Source organism: Eutrema salsugineum, unplaced genomic scaffold (assembly GCF_000478725.1).
Source record: "Eutrema salsugineum unplaced genomic scaffold, Eutsalg1_0 scaffold_6, whole genome shotgun sequence".
Classification (NCBI taxonomy): domain Eukaryota; kingdom Viridiplantae; phylum Streptophyta; class Magnoliopsida; order Brassicales; family Brassicaceae; genus Eutrema; species Eutrema salsugineum.
Genome location: NW_006256547.1, coordinates 3,376,944 through 3,400,221, shown reverse-complemented (window position 1 = coordinate 3,400,221; position 23,278 = coordinate 3,376,944). Strand labels below are relative to the sequence as shown.

General features: G+C 35.4%; 6 protein-coding genes across 7 annotated transcripts; 4 read left to right on the top strand and 2 right to left on the bottom strand.

The window, feature by feature from the left end:
* Positions 1–717: 717 nt before the first annotated feature.
* Positions 718–3,522, top strand: LOC18013152 (cytochrome P450 714A1). The gene is made up of 4 exons (XM_006394681.2): positions 718–1,021; positions 1,974–2,454; positions 2,548–2,938; positions 3,048–3,522. Exons 1-4 carry the CDS (start codon positions 718–720, stop codon positions 3,471–3,473), a joined length of 1,602 nt encoding a protein of 533 aa, XP_006394743.1. The 3' UTR covers positions 3,474–3,522.
* Positions 3,523–4,186: 664 nt separating this feature from the next.
* LOC18013266 (cytochrome P450 714A2) lies at positions 4,187–7,409 on the top strand. The gene is made up of 5 exons (XM_006394680.2): positions 4,187–4,499; positions 5,600–5,826; positions 6,010–6,260; positions 6,357–6,747; positions 6,942–7,409. The coding sequence occupies exons 1-5, from the start codon at positions 4,208–4,210 to the stop codon at positions 7,365–7,367; spliced, it is 1,587 nt and encodes a 528-aa protein (XP_006394742.1). The 5' UTR covers positions 4,187–4,207; the 3' UTR covers positions 7,368–7,409.
* A 3,447-nt stretch (positions 7,410–10,856) lies between these two features.
* LOC18013265 lies at positions 10,857–12,099 on the top strand. Its single transcript, XM_006394679.2, has 2 exons — positions 10,857–11,402; positions 11,533–12,099. Exons 1-2 carry the CDS (start codon positions 11,077–11,079, stop codon positions 11,918–11,920), a joined length of 714 nt encoding a protein of 237 aa, XP_006394741.1. The 5' UTR covers positions 10,857–11,076; the 3' UTR covers positions 11,921–12,099.
* Positions 12,100–13,670: 1,571 nt separating this feature from the next.
* On the bottom strand, positions 13,671–15,031 carry LOC18011747 (uncharacterized protein PF11_0207). Of its 2 annotated transcripts, XM_024151671.1 has the most exons (2): positions 14,305–15,031; positions 13,671–14,268 (listed from the first exon to the last, which is right to left on the bottom strand). In XM_024151671.1, the coding sequence occupies exons 1-2, from the start codon at positions 15,029–15,031 to the stop codon at positions 13,748–13,750; spliced, it is 1,248 nt and encodes a 415-aa protein (XP_024007439.1). In that variant the 3' UTR covers positions 13,671–13,747. The 2 variants fall into 2 exon arrangements, with proteins under 2 accessions (XP_024007439.1, XP_024007438.1); XM_024151670.1 differs by having other exon boundaries at positions 13,671–15,031.
* Positions 15,032–17,460: 2,429 nt separating this feature from the next.
* On the top strand, positions 17,461–20,426 carry LOC18011746 (probable E3 ubiquitin-protein ligase RHG1A). The gene is made up of 6 exons (XM_006394677.2): positions 17,461–17,697; positions 18,319–19,406; positions 19,490–19,540; positions 19,636–19,737; positions 19,822–19,980; positions 20,091–20,426. The coding sequence occupies exons 2-6, from the start codon at positions 18,339–18,341 to the stop codon at positions 20,238–20,240; spliced, it is 1,530 nt and encodes a 509-aa protein (XP_006394739.1). The 5' UTR covers positions 17,461–17,697; positions 18,319–18,338; the 3' UTR covers positions 20,241–20,426.
* Positions 20,427–22,579: 2,153 nt separating this feature from the next.
* LOC18012745 (flowering-promoting factor 1) lies at positions 22,580–23,017 on the bottom strand. Its single transcript, XM_006394676.2, has one exon. The coding sequence runs from the start codon at positions 23,012–23,014 to the stop codon at positions 22,682–22,684; it is 333 nt and encodes a 110-aa protein (XP_006394738.1). The 5' UTR covers positions 23,015–23,017; the 3' UTR covers positions 22,580–22,681.
* Positions 23,018–23,278: the final 261 nt, after the last annotated feature.

Genomic DNA, 23,278 nt, shown 5'->3' with positions numbered 1-23,278 from the left:
TTCCTGATTAATAGTTCTGTCAAAGTTGACCAAGAAACTGTGGTTTTCTTAGTAAAACATCGCAAAATTATGGTCATAAATTACTTAGTTACAAATTACCGGTTTTAACTTACATGTAATCATAAAATAGAAATTTGATTTTTTTTTTTGTAAATGTATTTAACCCCGTATATAGTTCGATCATTATCCCAATTTTTTTTTGTTTTTTTGGCGAGAAACAATTGTACTCCTCCGCATTAATTACAACAGACACAAAATAAGAGGGAGCAAGAGATAGAAACAGAGTACACGAGATTCCATATTTTTCATGGTCATTACACGTACGTAACTGGTTAGAGATATATGTACCACACATACATAACGGACCACTAATTATTTGAACATTTGCCTCAAAAAGCAGAGTACAATTCTCTGCCTCATCCCAACTCCATGCGTATGTATGTTAGTGTATGGATCGAGAGCCACATTAAATGAATAGTCTATTAGTCTATATGGATAGACACATGGGCTACACCTATATGAATATTACAATTATTTCATCACATATAAATAAAGTACTTCCCATCTTTACATATAGACATACATCTATTATATCATTATAATAATCATTTAAAACCTTTTGGGTCAAAAGGAAAGTGGTCGACTATATATAGCCAAAGAAAGCAAGAAAACTATCAATGTTGTGACTTTAGAAGCTATAGCCATTTAAAAAAAAAAATGGAGATTTTGATGGTAGAGATGGCCAAAACCATTTGGTGGGTAGTAGTTATAGGAGTGTTAGGTTTAGGGTTTGGTGTATACGGTAAAGCGATGGCGGAGCAATGGAGGATGCGGAGGAGGCTGACTATGCAAGGTGTGAAGGGTCCTCAACCGTCGTTATTTCGCGGAAACATACCAGAGATGCAAAGAATTCAATCACAGATAATGATTAACTCTAAACATTACTCTGGTGATACTATCATCGCCCATGACTACACTTCTTTTCTCTTTCCCTATCTCGACCATTGGCGAAAACAATACGGTATGCTCTCTGCTAATCTCTTAGTGTATAGTTTAGGATTTTGAATAGTGATAGCACACGAGGCGGATTAGTCTTTTTTGAAATATATATATATATTTTTTTTGGGTAAGATAAAGAAAAAAGATTTAAAAAGATCAGCTGCATAAAAGGGTTCATTTAGCTTCTTTTCTAAGTGAAATTTCTTGTAATGGTTAATTATCTTGGAGTTCCATACTGTCTTTTTTTTTTTGTTTAATTAATAAAGACTATGAAGCAAAAACAAAACAAACTAATATATCTTCATAAAATTCGTCAGCGTGGGCAAAACATTTTTTTTTCGTTCGACAGAGACTAATTAATCAATCTTCTAAATAGTGAACGAAAAGCGGTCTAGTCTATATATATATCGCCATTAGTTACATACATTCGTGGAAATTTATTCAGACATTTTTTTTTTTGCTAAGCCAACTTTGTTCATGCATATGTGATATGTGCTTACTGATTGACAGCTATAAAATACAGCCTATATATATATATGTGTGTGTATGTAACATACACATGGATTGACAACTAATGCTGCAGAATATAAAACTATGAATAGATTTTTTTATTCACTAGTTTAGACTTTAGAGAAGCCAATAAGGTTTTGTGATCGGGTCTACTTGATAAAAAGCTAGCAGCTTATATTGTATATATTTTCCTTCTAAATGATTCATCTTGATTCCTTTTCATTTGTTAAATAAATAAAAAAGTTGATGTCACTTCGTTAGCACGCGTAGATCCGTTTATAATTTATCACTTCAGTTGATTTAGAGGAATTACTAAAAGTTTGGATTCTCGCCGTTTTCTTTACCCACCTATCCAATATCTTTTTTTTATTGGGAATATCTAACGAATATGTTTTCTACTTTTATTGTGTATATATTTATTTTGTATAAGTAATTTATTGAAAATAAAAATAATGATAATGAAGGGAGGGTGTACACGTACTCGACGGGGGTGAAGCAACACTTGTACATGAACCACCCGGAGGTGGTGAAAGAGCTTAACCAAGCCAACACTCTTAATCTCGGCAAAGTCTCTTACGTCACCAAACGCCTTAAGTCCATTCTTGGCCGTGGCGTCATCACCTCTAATGGGCCTCATTGGGCCCATCAACGCCGTATCATCGCCCCCGAGTTCTTCCTTGACAAAGTCAAGGAAATGGTTGGTTTGATGGTTGAATCGGCGATGCCAATGCTTAGCAAATGGGAAGAGACGGTGAAAAGAAGAGAAGGAGAAATGTTTTGTGACATAAGAGTGGACGAAGACTTAAGAGCTGTCTCTGCTGACGTCATCTCTAGAGCATGCTTTGGGAGCTCTTTCTCTAAAGGCAAAGAGATCTTCTCTAAGCTTAGATGTCTTCAAAAGGCCATCACTCACCGCAACATCCTCTTCAGCCTCAATGGTTTCACGTAAGTAGATCTAAAACCATTTATTTCTCTGTACATCATAAGAGAATTTATTATTGTTGAATATAATTATGGGTGTACGTATATGGTTCCAAGTGATATTGTGTTCGGGACTAAGAAACATGGGAACGGGAAGATCGAGGAGCTAGAGAGGCATGTGGAGTCTTTGATATGGGAAACTGTTAAGGAGAGAGAAAGGGAATGCACGGGAGATCACAAGAAAGATCTAATGCAACTGATACTAGAAGGGGCTATGAGTAGTTGCGATGGTAACTTGGAGGACAAGACATCATCTTACAAAAGCTTCGTGGTGGACAACTGTAAGAGCATCTATTTCGCCGGCCATGAGACTAGTGCGGTTGCTGTCTCTTGGTGTCTTATGCTCCTCGCTCTCAACCCTTCTTGGCAAACTCGGATTCGTGATGAAGTCTTTCGTTTTTGTAAGAATGGTATTCCAGACGCAAGCTCTATTTCCAACCTCAAAACGGTAACAATATTCCAGCCTCGCCTCTCATCATCATGTCAAGTCTCTTAGACCTCTATGAATATACAACCTATTTCAGAATCTAATTAACATTTTTTGCTTATAAATATAGGTGACAATGGTTATCCAAGAAACGTTGAGGTTATACCCACCAGCAGCATTTGTGTCAAGAGAAGCCCTTGCAGACACGAAACTTGGAAGCCTCGTCGTGCCAAAGGGAGTGTGTATTTGGACATTGATCCCTACATTGCATAGAGACCCCGAGATATGGGGAGCTGATGCAAATGAATTTAGGCCAGAGAGATTCAGCGAAGGAGTATCTAAAGCCTGTAAATACCCTCAGTCCTTTGTCCCATTTGGCCTAGGGACAAGGTTGTGTCTAGGGAAAAACTTTGGTATGATGGAGCTCAAGGTTCTTGTGTCACTTATTGTGTCAAGGTTTAGTTTTACGCTATCTCCCACATATCAGCACTCTCCGGTGTTTAGAATGCTTGTAGAGCCTCAACATGGTGTTATCATCAGGGTTATTCAAAATTGAGATCTTATAACATATGGTGTCTAGCTTATGATTTTAGTTTTTACTCCATTGTAATGCCTTATTATAATAGTAATAGTGTGTTTGTTTTTACTAATATTTTTTTGTAAATAAAAGTGCATCGGAAAAGATAGGCATCAATAAGGGTTTACCAATAATCATCGGTTTCTTAGTTGAATCAACTTGTATTAGTTAAATATGATTCATTGATGACTGGAGTGTTGTTATTTTTTTTTCTTTTATTTTTGAACATCAAATGGAATGTTGTTAAATGTATGTTTGTTTTCTTAAAAACCACTCTGGAAAATAAATGGGTTTCTCACTTACTCTGTAGCAATGTTCGGACTTCGGATCATGTTGGACTTTCAATGTAACCCCAATAAAAATCATACCGGGCCGTACGAAAAAAAATATGTGGGCGGTACGAGCTATGGACCGGGACGTGCCGGATTTGCCTAATTGGCTTGCCTAGTAGTATATCTTATCTTTAGTTAAATAATCATTAATAAAAGTAAATATTTGAAATTTTATTTTAAATTAGTGTGAGATTGCGTTTTTTAAAGAAATACTGTGTTATTTTTAAATAAATAAAAAATTAATAAAATAGATATTTGGAGTTATTTGTTCAAATGGAATATGATTTTGACTATAAATGGCCAAAGGATGAGAAGAGTAATAAAGTATATTAAAAAAACACTTGAATAGACAAAGAAAAAACAAAAGAAACAGAAAAAAAAATGGAGAGTTTGGCTGTTCAGACGGTGAATGCAATTTGGTGGATAGTTGTTGTAGGAATCGTCGGCGTAGGATATCATGTGTACGGTAGAGCGGTGGCGGAGCAATGGAGGATGCGGAGGAGTCTAAAGGTGCAAGGCGTGAAGGGTCCTCCACCGTCGATCTTTAACGGCAATGCGTCCGAGATGCAGAGGATCCAGTCAGAGGCTAAACACTATTCTGGCGATAACATCATTTCTCATGACTATTCTTCTTCTCTCTTTCCCTATTTCGAACACTGGCGAAAACAATACGGTTCGTTTTTGAAAATTTTATATTCTTTAATCGGCGACATGCATTTTATTCTCTATATATTGGGTTTAAATCCGAATAGTGGCACTAATTTAAACTAAGGATATATATGTCCTAGTCTTTTGTTTTCGAATCTCGTCACATCGGTTAATACAGGTATACAAATGCATATGTGTATAGATATAGTCTATGGCATATCACACAAAAAAAATCACTAAAAATTGAAAACATGCAGAATCCATATAAATCCTATCAAAAACTGATATGAACTACTTTTTTGTTGAATTCAATTTTTGATACCATCTACATTTGAAAATTTTAATTTTAAATCAATTTTCGGTATATATATGGACTCGGTCAATTGGAAAAGATCTATCGACCTGAGAAGAAGAGAAATGTCTAATGAAAACTTTTCATATACATCATCGCAGTTTAAAAAGAAAAATCATAACACCATTTTCTTCCGCAGCCAATGCATGTCCATCGAACAATTTCTGTAACTTTGGACAGAAAGAAAAAATTACTAGCTAGTATTTAATTTGCAAACGAATTTTCTACTCGTACATTTCCATATTAAAAAACAAAAAAATATTACCAGCACGAAGATTAATGTTCTTATTAGTAGGGTCCACCTTGTAAAATGTTAAGTGTCATATGCGAACGTTTCACTTGGACATGCATAAAAAGACAGCTTTACAAAAACCATCTCTCAAGTCTGATCTATATATTCATTAACCGGAACGTTACAGAAAGGAAAAAATCCACTACTGGATAAAATATCCCATAAAAGAAAGAAAACACATAGTCATAAAAGACAAAACTCTTTGCAAATGAACCATAAATGTTAATTATATAAGCCAATATATAAATTAATTAGAGAAATGTGGTCCACCTATATATATATACAGGATTTACTCTATTTAATCTGACCCCAAAAAAAAAACAAATTGTTGTTGATGATTCCGATTTGGGTTTGGAAAAAGTTGAACAAAATTTGACAGTTTGATTTTGGTTCGGTTTATTATTCATCAGCTATTTACCTGTAATTATTTTCCGAGAGTAAATTATTTACAATATGAAACGGTTAATAAACTATAATGAAGGGAGGATTTATACATACTCGACGGGGCTGAAGCAGCACCTTTACATAAACCACCCAGAGATGGTGAAAGAGCTTAGCCAAACAAACACACTTAACCTTGGCAGAATCACTCACGTCACCAGACGCCTCAAGCCCATTCTTGGCAGTGGCATTACCACCTCTAATGGGCCTCATTGGGCCCATCAACGTCGTATCATCGCCCATGAGTTTACCCACGACAAAGTCAAGGTCCTAAATTTTGATCTTCTCTTGTTTAAGCATTAAGGGATCGTATTCGAGTCCGACTAATCTCCTTACTTTTGCATTTATTGATTATGCATGCTGATATTGGAGATCTTTTGTGTCTACGTGAAAACGTAATTTTTCTTCAACATTTCGGAAATATTTATACATTTATTTGAATCTGTGAAGGGAATGATTGGTTTAATGGTGGAATCTGCGATGTCAATGCTGAGCAAATGGGAAGAGATGGTGAAAAGAGGAGGAGAAATGGGATGTGAGATAAGAGTAGACGAAGATCTTAAGGATGTCTCGGCTGACGTCATCTCTAGGGCTTGCTTTGGGAGCTCTTTTTCCAAAGGCAAAGCGATATTCTCTATGCTTAGGGATCTTTTGATCGCCATCACTCGACGCAGTGTCTTCTTCAGATTCAATGGCTTCACGTGAGTCTCGTCGTTAATACTTTTTCTTCTTCTTCTTCAAAGAATGTAATAATATCATCGAGTGTCTATAATTCTATATATATACATGGTGGCAAGTGAAATGTTGTTCGAGAGTAAGAAGCATGGTGATGTGAATATTGATGAGCTTGAGAAGAATTTGGAATCTTCGATATGGGAAACGGTGAAGGAGAGGGAAATGGAATGCGTGGAAGCTCAGAAGAAGGATCTATTGCAGTTGATACTTGAGGGGGCGATGCATAGCTGCTGCGATGGCAGCTTGTGGGACAAGTCAGCCTATAAACGTTTTGTGGTGGATAATTGCAAGAGCATCTATTTTGCCGGCCATGAGTCAACCGCAGTCTCCGTGTCTTGGTGCCTTATGCTCCTCTCTCTCAATCCTAGTTGGCAGATTCGAATAAGAGATGAAATCTTGAGTTCTTGCAAGAATGGCATTCCCGACGCTGAAACCATTCCCAATCTCAAAACGGTAACATTATTTTATATATATACTCATAAAGAAAACGTGATACTTTCATTTCTAATAATATTAGGGACATAATAGAGTATAGAATTGTCATGAACTGCTCTACTTAATATTGTTTAATTCTGAGGCCTAACTAACAGTAACTCTACTTTGGGTAGTTGAGTTTCTTGTTTTTATACATTAAAATAATAAAATAGGTGGCAATGGTAATCCAAGAAACAATGAGACTATATCCACCAGCACCAATCCTGGCAAGAGAAGCAGCCACAGATATAAAACTCGGAAACTTAGTGGTGCCAAAAGGAGTGTGCATCTGGACCCTCATTCCTGCCTTACACCGAGACCCTGAGATCTGGGGAGCAGACGCAAACGAGTTCAAGCCAGAGAGGTTCAGTGAGGGAATCTCTAAAGCTTGCAAATACCCTCAAACATACATCCCATTTGGCCTCGGACCAAGACTTTGTGTAGGCAAAAACTTTGCTATGATGGAAGTCAAGGTGCTTGTTTCACTTATCGTGTCAAAATTTAGCTTTACTCTGTCTCCCAAATATCAACACTCTCCATGCCACAGACTGCTTGTGGAGCCTCAACATGGAGTTGTCATTAGGGTTTCTCGACTGTGAGATCTTGTGTTATGTAATGCCTTGACTTTGACAATGACTAGCTTTTAGATCAATAAAAAATCATGTAATGTGTTTTTCGATAATGATCTAAAGTACGACTGGTACACCTGCGTAATCAGTGGATAGATGCGCTGCAGAAAGGAATTGTGATACTCCATAACATTGTACAAGTCAATTTTGTGCTTTAATTTTAATTTTAATTTTTTGGTTAAAAAGACATTCATATTACTTGCTTAAGATAGAGTTTCTGATACTACTTAAAAAAAAAGGTTTCGTGGGTTGTAAAACCTGAGGCGAATGTGCAACTGCTTTTATTGTCAAGTTCTTGTCTTAATTTCCTTCTTCTTCTTCTTTTTTTTTTTTCCGTGATGTCCCTTTTATTGGTTTGCAAGTAGTCTTCAATAATTTTGTGTATCTTGAATCTTTAAAACCGATTTCGTTTTTCCATTTAGTTTTCCAAATATGAAATTATTGTAATGTTTTTAACTACCTATATAAACCTATCGCCACGTCCACACCAGAGTAAGAAGCCACATCTACAACTCTAGATGCCACATGCATTCTAAAACACCTTCTACATCTTTACTCTCATACATATTATTATAATATACAAGGTCTCCAAAGAGATTAAAATTTCCAATTTGAGTTCTCCATTGCGAGATCTGGTTAGTTTGTTTGGAAATGCTTTTAATAGAAGATAAATACATAATTCTGGCTCTGAACACTGGCTTCCTAGCATGGGCACTTCTGACTCTTATGCACCCTCATTCATCTCGAGCTATACCGATTCTAGTTTATATAAATTCTCAAGAATTTATAGTTAATTAGACGAAAATGATATTAAGATGGATCAAATGATCTCACTTTCGAGAAACACAACATAATCCAACAAGCCAAGGTCCACACGGCCAACCATATGACCTTCGGAACCTTGCCTCATTATATGGCTCGATACACAAAGGCCATATTTACTTTTCTTTTCTTGCTTGGTTTATTTTAATTCAGACTTCTTGTATTGGTTTGTTGGGTTTGAGAGATAACCATACTTTACTTGTTGACAGAAAGGGAAAAATATAACTATAGTATGTTACAAATGAAAAAGACATTGTTATTCTTAGTTTTGGTCTATAGTTTAATCTAGTCATCACATAGATTTGAACTTTCCATCAATTGATATGCAAATCTTATGAATCTAATATAATTAATAGATAAAGCAAAACTAAATATATTTGGAAAATGCGAAGATACTTGCGTCTGAATGATTTGTTTTGTATTGTTTAGAACATGAGATTGTGGGTGGAAGCATGATAATTAACCTTTCTATAAAGTTTAGCCAACCAAACCAATACACCTTTTCTCTTTCTCTCTCGTTAATAATCAAAGAAAAAAAAAACATTTGATTCCCAAGATTAAAAGTTTTAGATATAAAAATGAAAAAATAAACGATAACAAGGGAGAGAGAGAGATGTGAACATCTGAGGGTGATTCTCTGCCACCGAGAAGAGCAAATGTTAAGATTCAAAATTAAGAAAGAAAGAGATAAGATTAGATGAATAGATGCTGTTTCTCTAGACCTGAGCCTCATCCCATTGGTCCCCCTGCTTTGACCTTTTAGTTATGACTTTTAACTAATATTAACCACGTTTTTTTCTCTCTCTCTCTCTCTCTCTCTCTTCTAAATACCTTTGAATTAATCATCATTTGTTAATCATCCTTTCTACTGATCTACCTACATGTATGTAGTCGTAAATTCGATAAATAGTTGTACAACTTCCGTTTCGGTTAAATCTTTCCTCACGATTTAGCTAATAACAAAATAATTTTATATTTTATATATTTTAATTCGAAAATAAGAAATCACTGTTCCATTTTGTTGAAATTTTATCATAAGCTACTATATATTGTTAAACAAATATAAATCTATTCCCTCCTGAAAGAAAATAAATTTTATAATGTATAAATTTCGCAAGAATTTGTTTTTTAAACATTCATAACCCATTCGCTTTGACATTTAATTGCTATTCTTTGTTATTTTTTTTTATTCATTTTTGTATTATAAGTTTGGCAACTACTTGTTTACGAATAACATGAACTTTTACGAAGTTTGGAATTCATATGGTAATATAGCAAGGACGCACGCTACATACTAGCAGAATAATTTGAAAATTATTTGATTTTATTATTTTTTGATAACACAAAATGAATTTGATACTTGACGACGATTACACTATTTTACAAACATATTTAATTTTACTATCCGTCTATTGTGTTTTACAAAAGAATGAATTACGTCGATTTTTTCTTTTTCAGAAAATGGAGGATAAAGTTATGAATATTCGAGGATGGCACGAAACTGGTGATGCCTTATATTGGGATCATTCCATAAATAGATCTAAAACTTATGTAGGGTCAGGGTTAAGTAAAGATTTTGACATTTTAAAAATATTCTAAATCTTTTATTGTAAGCAACAAGAATATATTGTTTGGAGTATATGAAAATTACTAAGACTTATAAATGTCAAAAATATATATTTAGAAATGGTAGCAAAAGAAACGACATTTTAAACCGAAAAAAGTGAAATTTAAAACGTTACGGCAACAAAAGATTAGTTCATTCATATTGGATGTAATTATCCCCCGTTGGATTTGATATGATATACTACTTTCATTATGTAATTCAAATTTAAAAGGAATATTCCTTTCCTTTTATCTTAGTTGAGTGTTTTTGTTTAATTTTATCTTAGTTGAGTTGTGTGACCAATTAATTAAAGTTCAAAAATGAACAATATGCACTATGCAGATGGTCTTCGTTATTTAAGAAAATAGTCTTAATTTTAATTAAAATTATAAATTTAATATATGATTAGAACGTATTCTAAATATAGATAGTAAAATGGAATTTGGTGTCTCTTTGGAGATGTTGTGAGTCAATGGACACATAAAAATACATCAAATATACACCATAAGTTTAAATAAATCTGGCATTACGTAATGAAATGAAATATGGTAAAAAATAAATTTTATATATAATATTTATTAATACTATCCTACGTACATATATGTTTACTTACAAATATATAGTCCACAAAAGAGAATATACGAATATATGATAGGACACATGGTAGAGATGGCAGCAGCCTCGGGCTCTCGGTTATTAGTGACTTTCTCAAGTATATTTGTTCGGTTAAGTTAAAATCAACTAGTTACATTATTACAATCCTAAGAATCTACAACATTCAGTGTACTTGTTTCATTTTGGGTTTGTGCAAGTGTATTATAAATTTTCCATTTTTTTTTCCTGGTGAAAACTCGTAAAAACTCAAATGTTTTAAAATACTAAAAGTACAGAGATCAGAAGCAAGGACTGGAAGAGGCGTTAATTAAAAGTTGTTAATGTCCGAAATCACGCATAAGCATACGCATAGATATTATATATTTAATCTTCAATAGGATATATATTTTATCCAAGTTATATCGTCCTTATCGTCTTCCTTCAATTATATTTTTAATAAATAAAAACCTTATCCCTTCTCTCTCTATCTCTCTCCTCTCTGCCATGGCGATTGCTACTATTGTCCGAGTCTGTGTGATTTGAGGATCTGACCCAGAAGTTGATGAGACAGAAAATCCAGAAAGTGAAGATTTTTGAACCGTGATTTCCGACCAAACCGGTAAGAAAATCCCTGATTTGTGATCTGGAGATACGGTGATGGAGGTGATGGCAGGAGGACCTACGTTCTCAATCGAGGTCTCTGAATACGGAAACGATCTACCGGCGACGGAGAAAGTTTCCTCCTCTTCCTCCGGTGAGACGGCGAACGAGGAGGGAAGCAGCGGTTTGAGTCGGCCCGGAAGCGGAATCTGGTCAGGACATACGGCGGATTACTCATCGGAGAGTTCATCATCGATCGGAACTCCAGGAGACAGCGAAGACGAAGAAGAAAGCGGAGAAGAAAACGACGATGTTTCATCTAAAGAACTCGGTCTTCGAGGGTTGGCCTCAATGAGCTCTCTTGAAGATTCTCTCCCCAGCAAGTAAGTTCATTTCCTACTAAAAATGGCATCTTTCTTGTTGAAACTAAAAATGGCCTCTTTATTGGTGAAAATAAAAATGGCCTTTTTCTTGGTGAAAGAAGATGATTGATTGATTGATTTCTAATTGTAGGAGAGGGTTATCGAATCACTACAAAGGTAAATCAAAATCTTTTGGAAACTTAGGAGAGATCGGGAGTGTAAAAGAAGTTCCAAAGCAAGAGAATCCGTTGAATAAAAGGAGAAGGTTACAGATCTGCAACAAATTGGCAAGACGATCGTTTTACTCATGGCAAAACCCTAAATCGATGCCTCTTTTACCAGTAAACGAAGATGAGGATGATGACGAGGAAGATGATGAAGATCTGAAATCTGGATTCGACGAGAACAAATCAACATCGAGCGACGAAGAGCGAGGAGCGAGAGGAGTTGTTGCGAGGAAACCCTCGTTCAAGAACAGAGCCTTCACGTCTCGGAGTTGTTTTGCGCTATCAGATCTGCAGGAAGAAGATGATCAATAATGCAATCTATGATTTTTCTTTGTTCATAGTTTTTTTTTTTCATTTCCTTTTTCTAAAATATAAATTTTATTTCGTCGCGCGAATTAATGTTTCTTTTATTTTAATTCGGGAAATTAATTATATATTATGTCGACGGGAGAAAAGTAATCAACTACGTTAGTGTTTGTTCCTTTCTATTAGCTTATCTGTTTGTTGTCCTTTTTCCATCTCCACATTATCGATTCTCTATTTATGCTTATTTTCTTTTATTTTTAAAAGGTCAATTCAATATTTTTGAGGATATTTTCTAGAAAAGTAAGCATATATGTGGAGGGTGTAATATCCCAAGTTTGAAAATGGTGCATGTAAAATTGTAAATTAATTGATTTAGTTGAAATGCATCCCTTTGTCATAAATAAATGCCAAAAAAAAAAACCAGACTCAGGGATAAATGGATAAGCATACTTCCTAAACTCTTTGAAACCACAAAATAAAATCAAAATTATAAAAATGGAACCAATTAGCATATATATTTGCAAAATGGTTTGATCGGCAAATTAAAACGGATTCGTAAAAAGAAAAAAAAAATTGTAAGGATGATAGTTACAGTGTTAAAGTTCTAATGGGAACTGTAGAAATTAAAATCGTAAAATGATACCATTGTCTATATGAATTACATGTGTTTATTAACATTGATGCGTTTAGTACATTTTATCATGAATTCGGTAGATAATGTAGTCCCAAAAACAATTGATCTTTCGAGTGGGAGACACGAACCAACGCTCGACTATCTCTCACTTCTTCTTTCACATCCCAAATCTCTTCGACATTTTCAATTACTTCTTTCAAATGTTTTTAAAGGAAAAAGATTGTTCTTTCAGAGTTATCAGATCAAAATTCAAATATAATTTACGTACAAGAAAGAGTCTTTATACAATATTGATCCGTCAAAAAAGCATTATCTCTCAAAGTGAAGAATTAAAGGAAAAATATCAGAACTTTAAAAGAATTGTAATTGCTGAGGACTTGAAAAAATTAAAAATGTTGTTGCGGACACAAGACGTGCAGCCTCTTCTTTTGTTCTTCTTTTGTATTTTTTTTTTTTTTTTGTCACAACTCACAACAGCGATTGCTTCTTTGATCTCTTCTCTTTCCGACAAATGTTGGGAAAAAAAAAAGAAAGAGAGAAGAGGCTAAGGACGTAAGCGAACACGTGTCATTCAAATTCACTAAATTTGTGTCCTGCCATTTGTGTTTGTTTTGTTACAATAAAATGTCAAAGTTGACAGCAACTCTCATGTGCGTGGGACAAACTTCCGCATTGGAAAGGAACCAAACACTTGTATCCTTCTAAGTCATAAATTGTTGTGTGAAAATATTTTAGTAAGCTGAGTAGCATATTACGTATATCTGTAGCTATATTCCTAACAAAATACCCTTTATGATGACCCCTTCTTCCACGTGGAATTTTTATGAACCACACCAAAAAGCTTATCTAGTGGATGTAAACTATCAAATATTAATTATCCTCTGTTTTTGCAACGAAGTATTAATTATCCTTCTTTGTACTTCTTTTTGCTTCATATACTGTATATAGAAGAGTATCATGGAGTTGAAGTAGCTAGCTAGTTTTAAAGTCATTGCATATATACACCAATGCATCCAAACCATTCAAACATATCATAAGGTGCGTGTAACTTTGTTCAATCGAAAAACATACAATTCAGAAGACAAATTATAACAATTGCAATTCATAATTAAACAGAGAAAAATTAGAATGGAATGAAAAGCTAAAAATGACTGGCATTGTTGATTTTTGTTGTTGTTATTATCTCTGTAAGATATATATCACTTAGATGCAGCAGTTTCATAGTCAATAACGGTTTGAAAAGCTCCAGCAAGAGCCAAAACTTTGTTCTTCCTCGGGTTCTCTTGCATCTTACTTGCTATTACATCGTTGTAGGCTGATGAACATTCCGTTTTACCTTTCACTACTTCCTTCTTCTTTCCTTCTCCTGACTCTTCTTCTTTTACTTTCTCCTTGAACTCTTCTTTTACCTTTTCCTTCTGCTCTTCTTTCACCTTTTCCTTCTCCTCTTCTTTCACTTCCCTTTCTTCGTTCACTTCTTCTTCTTTTTCCTCCGTAGTCTCTTCAACACTTTCAACTTCTTTCGAATTTGTGTCAACCTTCTCCGAAGTCTCAAAATCATCAATCTCCTTCTTCACCCCTTCCTCGAGTTCACCCTTGTTCTCTTGGTTATTCTTTTGTTCTTTAATTTCCTCTAGTTTCCCTTCGTTTTTATCTTCAATATTGATCAATCTTTCTTCTTCTTCTTCTTCTTTTTCATTTTCTTTGGCAACAACAATGTCTTCCCTAACAGGGGGAGCAACCGTTGTTGGTCCACCTCTCTCATTCTCATCACCGGACTCATCGACATGCACAACTTCTACTTGCACCTCTTTATTTTCCTTTTCATCTTTGGGCTTTTCTATATCATCAGAAACTTGTACATCAGCCTCAACCTTGACAATCTCCTCTTCATCCTCATGAGCAGACGACATAGAAGCAGTATCCAAGAAAATCTCTTTCTCTGATGCCTTCTTTGCCGTAACATTTTCAGAACTTTCCTTTTTGCTCTTCAGGGAAGTGCTATTACTGCTCAACCCGCTCTTCTTTGGAGCCACAGGAGGCGATTTCACAGAAGTACCTCCTCTTGGAACACCTCTGCTTCCATGGAAAGATGAAGAGCGTAGAGCTGTGACAGGTTTCTCTCTTGGAACCATGGGTCTGTCTCGTGGGCGAGATGGAGAGACGTTGAGGGATTTTTGGATACGCGAAGAAGAAGTAGAAGGCGAAGTCAAAGAAGGAGGAGGTCGATCAAAAGATCTTCTACGGAGAAGCTTCTGGTTATCTTCAAGACTATTGTTGTTTTTCTTCAAGAACTTGACTGGATCTGGTCTCGAACTGATTGTTGGCTTCAAATAGTTTGGCAAAGGCTTCTCCGGTTTCTGATCAGACCCATCTTCTGATGACACGGACGAAGGTAGCTTTGGTTTTCGACCAAGAGATCTGGTTCTAGTTAGGTTTTGGTTGTCCGATTTTGCTTTTGGTGTGCTTGATGTCGTTGCCATTAATTCAAGAGGAATGTGTATCAAAGGGAAGATGAACAAATAAAGATTTTTTTTAGGAAAAAAAAAGAGAAACTTGTATATCAAGGAAACGAATACCCTTGGAAAGAAATTAGGGTTTCTATAAGATGTGATTCGATTACTTGTGTGTTTGTAAAACAAAGCTTAAATCTCGGAAATTTCTTGGGTGGTGATGGTAGTGGAGGCCATCAATCTCCTAACAAACTAAGATCAAAAACTAAACTAACATTATAAAACGATTCCGGTCATTATGGAAAACCGTTGACTTTAGTTTGAGCCGTTTCTATTTATATAAAGGACACCAGTCTTTTGTTTCTTTGTCTCTCTATTTGGTTTTGGACCGTTTCAATGTCAGTAAAATAATTGTTCCCACGTCATTGACATGATAAAATAACACGACATAACGACTCGTATGAGTTAGACAAAATCATACTAAAATAGGAATTATACTAATTTAAAACAAACAAAGAAAAGAGAGAAAATGGGCCTGCTCAACTCCCATGGAGCCCATCGTTGAACGCTTCCGGTATCAATCTACATGTTATCCACTCATCCCATTTCCTTGCTCACTCACTCTCTCTTTCTCAATCATTAAAATTGGAGAATATAAAGTTGACAAAAAGAAAATATTCTATGTTAGATCTCATGCCAAAATGACAATGGTCGATTAAAGTTTTAATGATGAACTTTACTAATTCAACTGTGACAAACCAACATCCTAATTTGTAGGGAAATAACTAGTTTTTGGAATAAGCCTAGAGAAAATTTAGTAAATTTAAAATATAAGTATAGATATATCAAAACGTTAAGAGAATATATTAGCTGAAACCTAGACAAAACATCTTTTAGAAATCCAATAGTAGTAATTTCTATAAAGAACACAATCAACTATAACTTTATGAAATTATCGATGTACATATTCATAAAATTATTAAACTAGATCGATAGAGTTCGTGGAATACATTTCTTCACACGCACGTTTAGTTTTTATTTTATTTTAATGGATATCTTTATTTCATTTCCATCCCCTTCCAAAGGGGCATCATTTGGATTACAATGAGAACCAAAATGAAAATAGACCTAAAGCAAAGGAGAGAGAGAGGAAACAAGATACAAGAAATATTTGGGAAACTTAGGTGAACCAAGAAAAGAGGAAGAGCAATGTCCCAGGGAATTATTCTTGTCTTAATGCAAAATCATACAAATATTGTGTGTAGCGCAACCATGGTGTTGTAACAAATATTCGTATCTTTATTCAAATCGAATAAATATATGTGTTATATTTTTTCCTGGGAAAATATGTGTTATGTATATACTTCCACGTAACAACATTGATATTAGTAGTTTTTATGAGAACTATATATGTGTTTCTTGCATGCTTCTAGGTGTTAGGTACGAGAGAACGAGGGATGTATATATACTAATACTATATAAATACGCAACACATACAGCGAGAAAAAGACGTGTGACGTAGAATAGCAGCTTGAGGATGATTCTAAAAGCTTTGTTTCTTCAAGTTGACATTTTACAGATAAGTATAACCCTTTCTCACGTCTGGCCGTGATGGCGCGTGCTCCTCACGCTCCCCTGATTTCCCCGTTTTCATAGAGACGGTGGGCCCATTATGCTCCGGCTTGGACTTGGGCCCATACAATAACCCTCTCCTCATCTTTCTCCCTCTTCCATTATTATTCCCTTTTCTTTCACTGAAAAGGTCGATTAAAAATATTAAATTAATAAACAAACCAATGACTTTGATGTCTTCCATTAATTATTTATCTATACAGTATATTATTATTCTCTTTCCAAGTTTATTAATATGTTTTCGTTTCCATCATGGATGTGGATCTATCTAATTTGCATCTTCTCACGTCGTCTTTCCTTTAATAGTTATTTTTATTTATCTCAGAAACGACTCCTTTTAATATCGATACCAAATAGAAATTATGAAACTATCATCTCAACAATACTTTATGAATTCTTATGGGTATGATTTGTGAAAGCCGTTTGTAATTACAATGAAATTTACGTAATCCTTCCCTCTCACGTAAAAAAAAAAAATCCGAAATTTTTTTGTTCACAATATAATTTGTTGACATCATGACTATACATACGACTATTACAACAACAACAACAAAAAAAAAATACATACGACTATCACAACACAAAAAAAAAATATCTATATCTATACGACTATTAATGGTGTAATTTAATATTTTCCCCACCCTTTATTAATCCTATGTTTCCTAAACACCACTTTTCAACCTTTTTCATGTAGACACAAAAAAGGGATTAAAATTGTAATATATAATATTGATTCCGTCCACGAGACCCAAATTAGAAACGGTGCCGTTTCGTAATATCTCAGGCTCCGTAATATATCTAAGCCGTCCATCTCAGGCTTCACTCAACGAAACCCAAAATCAACGGATCCGATCACTCCGACCGCTGTTTCGCCTTTGCTACGCCACTTCTTCTTCTTCTTCTCCGATACTAATCACAAAATATTTACAAATACGGATTTGGAAGATTACGCCTTCGCATCTCTCTCATTCCACGTTTCTTCGGAGAAGAGATATCTGTCTGAAAAAGTTATTGCCAGAATTTTGGTTTTTCTCTCCCGCCCCTGCTTTCACTCTTTCGCTACGGTAATCACAAGAGAGAAAACCCATAAAACTTTTTTTATCGTTGTTGATTGATGATGTTTCCTTTGAATTCAATTTTTAATCTTGCTAAATTTATTTGCTTGTTCGCTGAATGATTACGTAAATTCAATGAAAAATTTATTCGATTTAAATTTACTTTTTTTCACCCTTGGCTTGAAGCCTTGAACTAGTCCGTGTGGTTCTGATTCTTGAATTTGATTGGGAGAATAGTCTCTACATATGCCTTCTTGATTAAAGTTTCGTTTTTTTTTTTTTTCATGGAGAAGCTTGAATCACGGGGAAACTCGTCGTGTTTATGGAAAGTCCGTGTAAATCGAAACGAGACCCTTCTTTTTTTGTTGTTCTTTGTCTTGGATGGTCGTCTTCTCTTTAGCTTCCCTCTTTTCTCTCATTTGGTTTTCTTTAACAATCACTGACTTAGCTTTGAAGCCGGATGTTTATGGTTCATCAAGTTATATGTTCTTCTCGTAAGCGTTTTTTTATCTTCTTCTTGTTGTTGTTGTTTTGTGCTCCTCTGTTCTCCTTTATGTTCTCTCCTAAAGGCCTGATGCAGTTCTAGATAGAGAATCCAAGTTATCTGAAATAAGCTTGTTGTCATTACAGAGTAAGGGTGTCTTTTACGCATGGATGGATTTAAGGGTAAAAGAACATCCGGACAGATTATGCCTCGAAAAGCAAGTGGCCTTGTTCTGCATGAGAATATGAAGAAGAAAGATGATAAAGGTGTCCCTATCTGCAGCCGAATCGGTTGCAGTTCCCGGTTAAGTTCTACCAAGGAAACCCCAATTGATCACAAACCAAAATCTACCTTATTTTCGTCTCGATCTATCTCAAACGGAAAGGAAACCGTAGGGAGTTCATCTCGAAGTACGAGTGGATTTGGTGGCTTGAAAAAGGCCTCCAAAGTTACCGGTAGGAGACAAATATCTTCTCTTTTGGACACAGATTCTTTAGAGAGTAGCAGTGTTCATGACGAGGCAGCCGTGACTGAGCGTGCCCTTCCACGTGGAAAGACCAAAGAAAGCACTATCAATGCTCATTCTGAAAATAGTGTCTTTAGAGAAGTTGTGACCGAAGCAGGAAGTTCAAGCAGAAGCATACAGAAGAGACCTGATCTGGTCACCCGAGAAGCAAGAGCTAGTGCGAACAAGAATGGATTGAGAGACTTGAGGTGCAAAACTGGCTCTGATGTTCTTCCTTCCGTTTCAAACCTGACAAGAAACAGCAATATATTTAGAAAGAAAAACTCTGATGGAGAGAGCAGCTCTTCAAGCAGAGGGAATAAGACGGATAGATCAGTGGTTGAGGTAAAGAATCAGAGATCCTCTCTTGGCAGTGGCATCACCATGTCTGAATCTAGGAGGAACAGAAATCTCCCAAGTGTTAGGGACAACAGTGTTGTTTCAAGTAGTACTAGGAGATCATCGTCTGGTTTTTGTGGTAGAACAGGGCGTTCTTCTGGAGCGGTTACAACTTCACAAGCGCCTCAGCGTGCAAAACGGGCTGATCTCAATCCTTCTAGATCTGCTGAAGTTTCGCATAGTCCTTCAAATAGTTACAATAGGCCAATCAGTAGCAATGGCAGATTACGTAGCTTGATGATCCCTGGAAGCCCTTCAGAAGCCAGCCTTTCTCGCTCTTTGATGAACCGTGATGGTTTCAGACGTTATAATATGAATGGAGTTGCAGAGGTAGTAATCATAAGCCCCTGCTATGTTTATGTTATCCAGCGTCTTGGTAACACAACTCAAATGCTTTTTTCACGATGTTGCAGGTTTTGCTGGCTCTGGAAAGGATTGAACAAGACGAAGAGCTTACATACGAGGTGATTTAGATGTTTGGACCTTTGTCATGAAGAAGTTATGTATGAATTCAGAGTTTTATCTTGACGATTCTTCTGCTTTTTTTTCCCCCTTGCAGCAATTGGTTGTTTTAGAGACCAATCTGTTATTAAATGGTGTAAGCAGCTTCCACGATCAGCATAGAGATATGAGGCTTGACATTGATAACATGTCGTATGAGGTTAGTCTTACTTGATATGTAATTTAGTTTATGGTCGTGTTCAAGTAATTGGCTTTGAGGATATGAAAGTTAAAATTCTTGCAGGAGCTATTAGCATTGGAGGAAAAAATGGGAACAGTGAGCACTGCTCTAAGCGAGGAAGCGCTGCTGAAAAGCCTGAAGTCAAGCATTTACCGTCCAATAGATGAATCCGGTGGCATTTGCCTGAACAAAGATGATGATGTCAAATGCAGTATTTGCCAGGTATATTGTTGATTCTCTCTTCTCTGAGTCTACTCTCAATTCTCAAATGGTTGCTTGAAGGTATTTAGAAGAAAAGAAACTCAAAAGAGGGTTTTCTGTTAAATATGTAGGAAGAGTATGTTGATGGAGATGAAGTAGGGAATTTGCCTTGCCAACATATGTACCACGTGAGCTGCGCACAACAGTGGCTTCGGATGAAGAATTGGTGTCCTATCTGCAAAACCTCTGCTGAATCTCAGCCACAGCCATTTTCATGTTGATAGAAAATACACTCACCAAAGGGCTTGTCTCTACTTCCACGATCTTGCCATCTCTTCTCTGTACATAATTTTTTTCTTTCTTTACTTATACACAATTGGCAATTAATGGAAAATAAGACCAGGTGGACAAATTCCTTCTTCCACCTGTTTACAGATTTAACATTATAATTGAAAATTCAAACCAATTAGTTTGATTCCATTTATACTCTTACTGCACTCTTCATTCTCCTTCAAATCGGCTGAAAACGGTCAAAGGAAATAAAGAATTAGCCCATTACCTTACTTAACTTTTCATTAATAACTACCAGAAAATCAGACCGAAGTCTATATCAATCTCAGAAACCAGAGAAATATTCGATGTTCTTGCTATTGAAAACGTCCATAATGGAGTTACTGATTTATCATATTGAAATCGCATAAATGAATCTTTCAACCATTCCACCGTGAGTTGGTTACAAATACGGAAATTGTATACAAACGAGGAAACTTAAAACAAGTTTAATAGTCCAGCGTCAATATCATTGATGTTTTGTACCATACTTTTTCAAGGTCACGTACGCATAGGACCGGATCCAACAGAACATGTTTTGAATTCACGGTTGTTCTTTTAATGTAGGAAAAAGATTCATAAAAAAAATATTGTATATATGACATAAAAAATAAATATGTTTACTAATCCTATTGAAATCAAGTTTTGGGACGTTATAAATATAGTTTTAAGTATTAATATTCTCTCATTCACACAATATTAAATAAACCCTGAAAACGGGTATTTGCATTGATACATTTTTCTCTAAAGTTTTCAATTTTCTTCCAGTTTTGATTTTTGCTAATCTCAACAATTGTTAATCAAACAATAATCATACCTAATCCACGCGTAGAAAACAAAATATTTACTAAAGGAAGATACAATTACACAGACCATACTACAACATTTTCAAGAACAATTTTTTTTTTTAAAAAAGAACAAATTTTTTTAAAAAAACCCATATCGTCAAGATATAATGGATGCTTTACTTTGAATGAATAACCAAAAAGTAAAACGTATATGAAAATCAAAAAGGAATATCATTACTATGGTTTTTTTTGGCTCAGTCCAAGCATAGGTAATGAGTCTAGACAGGCTACTTATTGTCAAACGTAGTATTGATAGGGAAAATGTATAATAAAATGCAAGTTAATCGAATAATGTTTCAGTAATGACAGGTCCTATCGTTTATCATGACACTGCAGTACGCTTTTCTTTATGAGGCCAGAAGAAGATGTGATGTCTCCTAAACTAGTTTCTCAAAGTGGCCTATGTTAGCTTAGCCCTACTTCTTATGGACTTCAACATGCCACGTCGACAATACATTAGAAGAACTTCCACAAATCCATGTCCCTCGCTGTTGAATTTTTTCCTTCTATATATACACCGTACTAATACTTGTCATAGACAACACTCCTATAGCCCTATACATGTATGTCTATTTATGTCAATATAGGGGATTGTGTGTGTGTCGACGATATTAAAGCTTCGGCCACGTGAGTAGTGCTCCTCGAGGGTGGGAAGTGTTTCTCAATGCAATGTCCCTTTAGACACGTTTCGGTTTCTTGTAGGTTCGCTGAGTGCTTTGTTCATGACTTCACGTGAACCACTGTGCCTGTGGTTTGTTGCTTACGTTTATGTGGATGTTTTTGACAAGGCTCGTCAACGATGTGATTGCATATCATAAAGAAGTATAGTTGGTTAAACAATTAGGGTATCATCATTACATGCACCTCCATGAATTGTTTCAATTAGCATCACTCTTTTTTTTTGAGGTACAAAGTCATGATTTTATGATTGTAGTGATATGAAGCAGGACGCACTATTTGAGATTTCCTTTGTCAAATGGTATATAGAGTTTGTAGTTGTAAATTTCCAATTCGGTACAGTCGATATATTATGACAAATTTTCCCATGATTTATTTTTTTTTGGACGAACGATATTTTTATAAATCTGAAAGCTCAACCTAAATGTGGATTTGAGATATCTTAACGACATATACTTGAATATGAAATTTATCTGTCACGTCACCATTTCGTCAGTACAACTTTAATAGAAAAAAATATCATCTCTACATATGGGTTTTGGATTAAAAATAGAATTAGAAATGCTTTTGAGATCAACTGAGCCAAAGAGAATATTTTTTCAACAATGTTGTGACGATCGATACAACCGGTCATCATCGAATAAGAATTAATGAATTTAAAACCTCTAATTGAATTCTCCCTGATCCAACACTCTTCTTAATCTCAACTTTCATCAAGCCACGATTACATACACAATTACACAACTTTTAACGTCAGCAACAAATAAAACATGCACATGCAACTAAAAATAGAAACCCAAAAAAAAACACCAAATTGTTAAACCAAACAACACACACACAAAACACAAAAAACAAAAAAAAAAGTTTCAATGGGAGTCTCGGACGTGAAAGTAGTTAGGGTTCTTGACGACGATATCGTACATGTAAACGGAATTGAATTTGGTGAAATCTTTAGGAAGAGAGATGAGATCAATGGATGAGCGTTTGTGGAATTGGAGGAGGTCTGCGTCGCCACCGCCAAAGTATCTCTCCCACCCAAGACCCTGGAGGATCTGTCCGAGCGTCGAGTAAGATGAGACCACTTCTCCTGTCGGTAAATAGACCATCACTTTCCTTCGGCTGTGTGTGTCGGCTCCTGACTGGTTAGGGTTCTCCACAAGCCTTATCACTCCGTTCTTGAACACCCACACGCCTGACATGATCTTCTTGAGAGAGAGAAATAGAAAGTGTACGTATGGGATGGTTTAGTATGTTTTTTTAGAGAAGAGAGTTGTGTGTGGAATTGTTTTTATAGAGCCGTAAGAAGAGGGTCTATATCACATCACGACGAAAAGTATTCTTCTGAACGTGACAAATATATCTTTTATAATTATGATAAGAAATGGTTTTTTGGTGTGGTGAAACAACACGAACCTGGTGACTAACATGCTAATTAAAAAAATGGATCAAATAATTTGTTGAAA